The sequence below is a fragment of the Grus americana genome, chromosome 27 (genome assembly GCF_028858705.1).
Source record: "Grus americana isolate bGruAme1 chromosome 27, bGruAme1.mat, whole genome shotgun sequence".
NCBI lineage: Eukaryota > Metazoa > Chordata > Aves > Gruiformes > Gruidae > Grus > Grus americana.
This window is the reverse complement of record NC_072878.1, coordinates 3,811,133-3,819,237: the sequence shown is the minus strand read 5'-3', so window position 1 is coordinate 3,819,237 and position 8,105 is coordinate 3,811,133. Positions and strand designations below refer to the sequence as shown.

Sequence of the window (8,105 nt, the reverse complement as noted above, 5' to 3'; positions counted from 1 at the left end):
TCCAGCTGTCCTGATAAAATGTCCAGCTCTAAAGGCATATTTTCCACAGACTATCTGGCTCTGTGCCCTTCCCATTGCTCTCCACTTTTCCCCTCTCCTTACTCCTTGCTCAGCCAGATCCCTCCCCACCACCCAGGTGTTGCTTTGAGCTTCAGGGAGTTAGAAGCCTGTCCTGTCTTTCAGCAGTCTAATTATCTCTTCAGCCAACTCCTTCACTGGGGTTATAGCTATCCTGTCCGACCTCTCTCTCTCTCAAACATTTCTGGTGAGGCTGTTCCCTGTGGATGGCGAACCTCATTGGAGGCAGCTTGGACTTGGCATGAAGTTGAGGAGCATGGGTTATTGTTTATGAAACTTCACCCTGCTTTCCTTCTGTGTGTTTGCCATGCAGAGCAACGCAGCTGTGCCTGTGTGCAGCCAGGTCCCTAAGGAAAGCAGGTGGGAGTTGGTGCAAAGGAGCTGTAAGCTCCAGCTGCAGACTTGGGTGAGAAGTGTGATGTGAGGAGAAGTGATGCAAGTCCCAGGTGGCCCATGAGAGAGATGGCAGGGCTGGGGAGGTGATGAGGAAGGTTGTCCATGCAGTGCCTGTCCTCAATGAGGAGCTCTTCCTACCCACCCTGACTTCAATGGGAGACCCCCTTGCCCAATATGGAATGGAGAATGCTACTATAACTTCTTCTGTAAATGAAAAACAAACAAACAAACAAACAAACAAAAATCCCCAAAAACCCAACAAAAAAACTCTAACCAAACCCAAGCTCTTAAAAATCAAAAATACTCCTTTTTTTAGGGCTCACTGAATTCTTTGAAATTTTTGACTTCACATACACCCTGGAGACCTCTCCAATTAGTTGTGTAAGTCTTGAAGACTTGAAGAAAATAATGGGAAGAGACATGGCTTTGTGCATTTTAATGAGCTCCCTGGTGTATTTGATGCTGAGACCATGAACTAAGACACTGAGAGAAGCCTGAGGAATCCACTGAAGAAGTCAAAGTTGGAAGCAACGCCTACAGTTTCAGGGAGTGTTAATGGGTCCCACTGGGATCCATCCCTGACAAAGCCACCCTGGGGGCTGGTTAGAGCAGAAGACTAGAGGCAGTGATGACAGGTAGGCAAAGGCAATGTTAAGGTGGCTCTGAGGCTGAGTAACCCTCGATGTGTCACATCTGCTGCGCTCTGCAGAGGAGCTGCTCCTGGCCAGAGCTGTCCCTCTGCAGCACAGCCCACTTGCCATGAGCTCCCTCCATCCCAGGAGCCTGGAGCAGCTCAGCAGCAGAGGACCAGCCCAAGGCAGCATGTTAATGACCCCTCTGGTGGGTTTGGGGATGAGTCCATGAACCTCAGGCATGGAGCAGCACCTGAAGAGACCTCTCAAGAAGTCAAACTCAGACACCATCTCCAAAGTTTCTCAGAGTGTTAATGGGTGCCCCTGAGAACCATTACCAACAAAGCCTCCCCAGGGGCTCGTTAGAGCAGAGAACTGGAAGCAGTAATGGCAGGAAGGCCAAGACAATGTAAAGGTGGCTCTGATGCTGAGGATATCTGGAATCTTTGCATCCAGCCAAATGGACAAGCCCTGACCCCCCCAGCCCCTGGCAAAGGGAGATCCTGTCCCTCACACACATGTCACAGGGCTCTTCCTGGGGCAGCGGGGTGTGGGGATGTGCAATGCCAAGGGCAAGGCTGTGGAATGACATCTGCCAGGCTCTGGGGTGGGGACGAGGAGGCCATGAGGCCCGAGTGCCCTAAGGGTAAGGTGTTTCTTCACTGGCATCAGTGGCAGAGACAACAGCCATGGCCAAGGAGGCAAAGACCTCAGATCTGTTGCAGGGTTTCAGCTTTGCACGGCCCTAGATTGTCTCCACCACAGGCTGTCCTACAGTGTCCCACACCTGTCCCTAGCTCCCCGCATGCTGCAGACATCCACTCTGCTTCTCCACCCTGCTCTGACCTGAGCAACTCATTCCCCTGACTGCTGTCTCTCCATCCCTGCGAGGTATGCCTTGAAACACAAAGCCATGGACTGAGCCAGGCTCCCTCGGGGGGGTCTGATTATACCATAGCGCTGCCCTCGGAGGGACATTTCTTTCTCCTTGTGTCCACTTTAAGCATCCCAAGCCTCCATTTCTGGTATGATTTCTTTCCCATGCTGTCTCCCACTATGAAGAAAAGCTCCTCCAGCTCTGGAACCACACTTCAACCACTCTATGGCTACTCCTGTACTTCCTGGAGCCTCTCCACCACTGGGCCAAAGGGCTGAAGAAGCCCATGTCCCTCAGCTTCCACACGCAGGGCATGTGCCCTGAACCTCACCTTGGCAGACCTCTTCTGGGCACTCTCCAGTGCCTCCCCGCTCCTCCAAAATGGGGAGCCACACCCTGGGACACACCTGTGTGTGGGGGGCCACTGCAGGACCCAGGATTTTCTCAGGATCACAGCTCAGCCAGTCAGGTCACAGCTAGCCCTGGTCTATAGGGCTGTTCTTCCTCCTGATGCAGGACTGCCCACTTCTCCTTCTCCTCCTCAAACCCAGGCCAAGCCCCAGAGTTTCACAAGGTCCCCCTGGACTGACACTCCTTTTAGGCAGCCCTTAATTTTTGTGTGCAAGTGGCTCACCCTGATGGTGGTGTCTCCCACAAGGTAACAGCAGGAGGAGTTCCAGGATGCTGCAGACAACAGAAAGAGGTTCTAGTTCAATGGAATTAATGAACCAGGAAGGCATTACCATGACAACCATTTCCAAAATACCAAATGAGGGTAAAAAGGAAGCTAATGCAGGGCCAGTGAAGAAAGGGTGACTGAGGATTGGGCTGTTTGTGTGCTAGGATATGTTAGTGTGAAATGGGCACCTATATAATGGGCACATTGTATGTGTACACACGTACAATCTGGATCCCTCCAGGAGCTGGTTCTAGACCTTCCATCTATCCAGAAGCTGTACCCGGGATCCCCTCATCCCCCCCACACAAACACACGCACAGACAAATGGCTCTCTCCAGCACAGCATCACAGAACCATTGAGGCTGGAAGGCAGCCACCTTCCACCTTCTCTGTGCTTCCTCTTCATGCTTGGTTTTAGTCAGGAGCTCCTTTCTTATCCATGCCAACCTCCTGCCAACTTTGCTGGACTCCCTGCATGTTGGAGTGGACCATTCTGGAGCTTGAAGAGGAGATCCTTGACCATCAAACAGCTCTCTGCACCCCTCTCCTCTGCCTGACCATACCGCATGGGATTCTTCCAAGCAGGGTTCCCAGCAGGCCATAGTTTGCTCTCCTGAAGTCCTGCTCTTGGCCTTGTTCCTTTCTTTCAGGAGCCTCAACTCTACCTTCTCACCCCAGAGTTTTACATCCCTAATCACCTCTTCTTTGTTTATAAGTACCTGAACCCCAAGAGCCCACAGGTCATCCCAGGCGTTTTTTGGGACACCTTCTCCTTCCAGCTCCAGCTGTGAGTAGCCAACCCACAGACCCTCTCAGCTCTCCATTGTCCAGTTCATTGCTGATTACCACACCCCTTTTGTTATTGTCATGCAAGACCCTCTCCTCATCAATGATACTCACCATTTCCTCATGTGATTCTGGGTCATCCTCTCCCTTCCTCATCACTTCCAGGTTGAAGTTTTCTTTCCAGGTTGGCCAGGTTGTTGACAGAGATACTTTTTCCCCACTGCGCCAGGTGAATCCCCTTTCTTCCAAGCAGTTGTTGATCCTCAGAGAGTGTCTCATGGTCATAGAAACCCTGTTGCTGACACCAACTGCACAACCAATTGTCTACTTACAGGATCTGTCCACTTCTCCACAAACCTCTTCCCCTCAGTAGCAGGATTGAGATCACCACCTGTGCCCCCCCTGCCCTTGACCTGAGGTCCTCAGAAGCTGCTAGAGCATGTCAGCAGCTTGCCAGCAGTCTCGGTCTCCTCTGACCCTCCTTAACTGGCAACAACAGGCCCTGGATGAAGATTCATGTTCACCAAGGATATCTGACAAAGTCCTCAGAAGAGGTTTTCGGGACTCTGCTGGACAATGTGAATTGGAAGGAACTTGGGGTGAATTCAGTGTTGAGCCCCTTGTTAGCAGGAGGTAGGTCTAGAGACATCCCAAGCTCCCACACAACTTGAACAGTTCACTGATAATCTCTGAGGATAGCTCCTGTGGTTCTTGCAGTCATTAATGCCTCATCTGCCTGTGGGTTAGCACCAAGCACGGCAGACCCTCACAGAGCCAGACCCTCACAGTGGTCTCATGTTGCCACTAGGGCCTGAAACATTCAAAGTTCAGTGGTTCGTTGTGGATGACAGTTTCTTCAGACAGAACAGGCTCTCCTTACAGCCTGCAACAGCCGTGCCTTGCAACAGGGTGACAAATGAGAGTGACACATGCAGGAAGTGATGACGTGAGGGTGATGATATTCCAACATCCCCGAGGTCCCTTGCCAACCCAATAAAATCCAGTAGGATTTGTAGAGCCCTAAACCTCTCAGGCATGCATTTGTAAGGTTGGCCTTACCAGTACGAGAGGCTGAGAGAGGTGGGGTTGTTCAATGGTGAGAAGAGAGGGCTTTGGGAAGAACTGAGAATGACCCGCATACCACTACCAAGAGGTCATCAGCAAGGCAGATCCAGGCTTTTCCCTCTTGTGTGTGAGGAAAAACTGTTTAGCCATGAAGAGAGTGAAGCACTGGAGCAGATTGGCCAGTGATGTTGTGCTGTGTCAGTCCCTGGAAGATTTCAAAGCCAACATGAAGAACTCCCTGAGCAACCTGGTGTGACCTGATAGCTGCCCTTGCTGTGAGATGGACATGGGCCTCGGACCTTCTAGGGTCCCTTCCCATTGCACATGCCCACATCCCACTGCCCCAGGAAGAGCCCTGAGCAACATGTGAGGGACAGGATCTCCCTTCCCAGGGGCTGGCGGTCAGGGCTTGTTCATATGGCTTCATTTAACACTTCCATGTTTACTCAGCATCAGAGCCACCTTGACATTGGTTTTGTCTACTTGTCATTATTGCTTCCAGTTCTCTGCTCTAACGAGCCCCTGGGGAGGCTTTGTCCATGATGGCCCTCAGGGGGACCCATTAATGCTCCAAGAAACTGTGGAGTTTACATCGGACTGTGACTTCTGGAGAGGTTTCATCAGCTTCCTCTCAGGGCCTGAGCTTCATGGACTCATCCCCCAAACCCACCAGAGGGGTCATTAACATGCTGCCTTGGGCTGGGCCTCTGCTGCTGCTCTCCTGGGACAAAGGGAGCTCATGGCAAGCAGGCAGTGCTGCAGAGAGACATCTCTGGCCAGGACCAGCTCCCCTGCAGAGCACAGCAGGGCTGAGGGCGCTGCGAGAGGAGTGAGGCAGAGAGTGGGAGGATGCTGAGAGCTCAGTGTGGGAGAAATCTTCACAGCCCTCTACACAGTAAGTCTCTGGGTGCAGACAAGTGCCACTGCGGTTCCTGAAGGGTTCTCCTCAAGCTGTCACAGATCACAGCCTATAGGACCTTTCTCCGGAGTAGAAGGTAAGGGCATCCTCCAGCACAGGGTTCCCTGCAGCTCTGTCAGAGGGACAGAGCATGACGGCTGCCTTGTCCTGGGGTTGGCTGCAGGGTGTGAGGGTGGGTGTGCAGCAAGGGGTGCCCAGTTGTGTCCTTCAGAGCAGGGTCCCTGCAGCCCAGGGGCTGTGTGCCGGGGCAGGGACTCTGCCGCCTGCCAGGGTCAGCACTCAGCCTGCCCAGGGAGCTGCCCAGGGCACTGCAGGGAGAAGCTGTGGGTGGAAGGACAGATCTCTAGCAGGGCAGGGTCCTTCTGCTCTTGAGAGGGTGCTGCGTGGGTCAGGGCTGCTCACAGCTCCAGATCACTCCCAGCACATGTCCCAGGGGACTTCTCAAGAAGCACATCAAGGCAGGGGCTACCTGGAAGGAAAGGTGCTTTCCGGAGCCTGTGCTTTTCCAGTTTCTTGTGGTGGTGGTGCAGAAATATGGTCATGGAGCTCTCAGGGTGGCACCACAGTGTGAGACACTGACAGCATTACAGCCATTGGTCAACACCTCTTCAAGGAACCTGATAAAGTCCCTTCACTCACCTCAGCCTCCTCCTCAGGTGGGAAAGGGGTAATGGGAGCAAAATCAACAAAACAAACCCCCACAGTTCTGTTCTGCACTCAGGTGAATTGGGAGTGACAATGGTCAAATCTCTCTTATATCACGGGTAGATTTAACCTGTGATCACTGCTGTTTCCTCTCTGCCTGTTGCTACACAGCAGGACTGACTCCTCTGGAGCCCACAGAAGAGGCCCCTGCTCTGCATTGCACCCTCAGCCAGCACAATCCAAGGATCATGCCAGGATCTGCATGAAGACAGACAGAGGACATTTGTGGTGGCTTACTGTGATGAATGGAATAGGTGCTGCTCAGAGGTGTCTGTCCTAATTCTTCACTTCCTTTTCACACATGGATAGTGCCCTCATGTGCAGAGGGAACAAATGTCCAACAGCAGCTCCATCACTGAGTTCCTCCTCCTGGCGTTCGCAGACACACGGGAGCTGCAGCTCTTGCACTTCTGGCTCTTCCTGGGCATCTACCTGGCTGCTCTCCTGGCCAATGGCCTCATCATCACTGCCATAGCCTGCGACCACCACCTCCATACCCCCATGTACTTCTTCCTCCTCAACCTCTCCCTCCTTGACCTGGGCTGCATCTCCACCACTGTCCCTAAAGCCATGGCCAATTCCCTCTGGGACACCAGGGCCATCTCCTACACAGGATGTGCTGCTCAGGTCTTTTTCTTTTTCTTTCTGATCTCAGCAGAGTTTTATCTTCTCACTATCATGTCTTATGACCGCTACGTTGCCATCTGCCAACCCCTGCACTATGGGACCCTGCTGGGCAGCAGAGCTTGTGTCCACATGGCAGCAGCTGCCTGGGGCAGTGGGTTTCTCACTGCTGTGCTGCACACGGCCAATATATTTTCTATACCACTCTGCCAGGGTAATGCCCTGGACCAGTTCTTCTGTGAAATCCCCCAGATCCTCAAGCTCTCCTGCCCACATTACTACCTCAGGGAAGTTGGGCTTATTGTGTTTGGTGCCTGTTTACTCTTACTGTGTTTTCTTTTCATTGTGCTGTCCTATGTGCAGATCTTCAGGGCCGTGCTGAGGATCCCCTCTGAGCAGGGACGGCACAAAGCCTTTTCCATGTGCCTCCCTCACCTGGCCGTGGTCTCCCTGTTCATCAGCACCTCATTTTTTGCCTACCTGAAGCCCCCCTCCATCTCCTCCCCATCCCTGGACCTGGTGGTGGCAGTTCTGTACTCGGTGGTGCCTCCAGCAGTGAACCCCCTCATCTACAGCATGAGGAACCAGGAGCTCAAGGAGGCCCTGAGGAAATTAATCCAATGGACCTTGCACCACCAACAGTAATTTGTCTCCCCTTCTCTGCAGAGTTCGCAGAACATATTTTAGGCCAGTACTCTGTTGTTTTTTTTTTTTTCTCTGCTAATCATAGTTAGAGGTAATTGCTTGGGTTCATAGTACTTCTCTTGAGGTTCTGTCCTGTTGTGTCTGATCCTTGAAGTCCCCATGTGTCACCTTTTGCCTTCCTAATAGCCTCTCTGCAATAAAAGGGGATCTCCTGAGGGAGGTGCCTGCAGCCTGGGCTCTCCTTGATACAGTTGTGGCTAAGAACAAGCCAGAGGAATTGGACTTTCCAAGTCTCTTCCGCCTGGTTTTCTCCTTCTCTTTGGGGAAATAATCTCATGGTATCACTGTTAGACACCAAGCACTTAGATGAAGGCTCTCGTCTTGGTGTCCAGGCGCATTGGAAATGGTGCACGAGCTCCCAGTCACCTTCCTCAGGCATGATGGGGCTGATGGCAGATGTCCGTCCATGTGGAAAGGAATCTGGTGTGGTCAGGAGAGGATGGGGACACTGCAGGTACTGCAGGGTGGGAAGTGAATGGAGACTCAGAAGGTGAAAGAGCCTGAGATGAAGTCCCCCCAGGGCAGAGCACTCACTCCAGGTACCCGCAAAGAAAGACTCTGCAGTGCTGTGGGAGTCCGTGAAGATGCAGCAGGCACAGGGCAGGAGAGTGGAGAGATGCAGGAGGGGCCTGAGGAGCC

At 52.6% G+C, this 8,105-nt stretch overlaps 1 protein-coding gene across 1 annotated transcript; it reads left to right on the top strand.

The window, feature by feature from the left end:
* Positions 1–6,470: 6,470 nt before the first annotated feature.
* LOC129196975 (olfactory receptor 14A16-like) lies at positions 6,471–7,406 on the top strand. Its single transcript, XM_054804942.1, has one exon. It carries the CDS (start codon positions 6,471–6,473, stop codon positions 7,404–7,406), a length of 936 nt encoding a protein of 311 aa, XP_054660917.1.
* Positions 7,407–8,105: the final 699 nt, after the last annotated feature.

What these genes read in the sequence shown, in the direction of transcription:
- LOC129196975 (XM_054804942.1), top strand. Translation starts at nt 6,471, where the DNA reads ATGTCCAACAGCAGCTCCATCACTGAGTTCCTCCTCCTGGCGTTCGCA.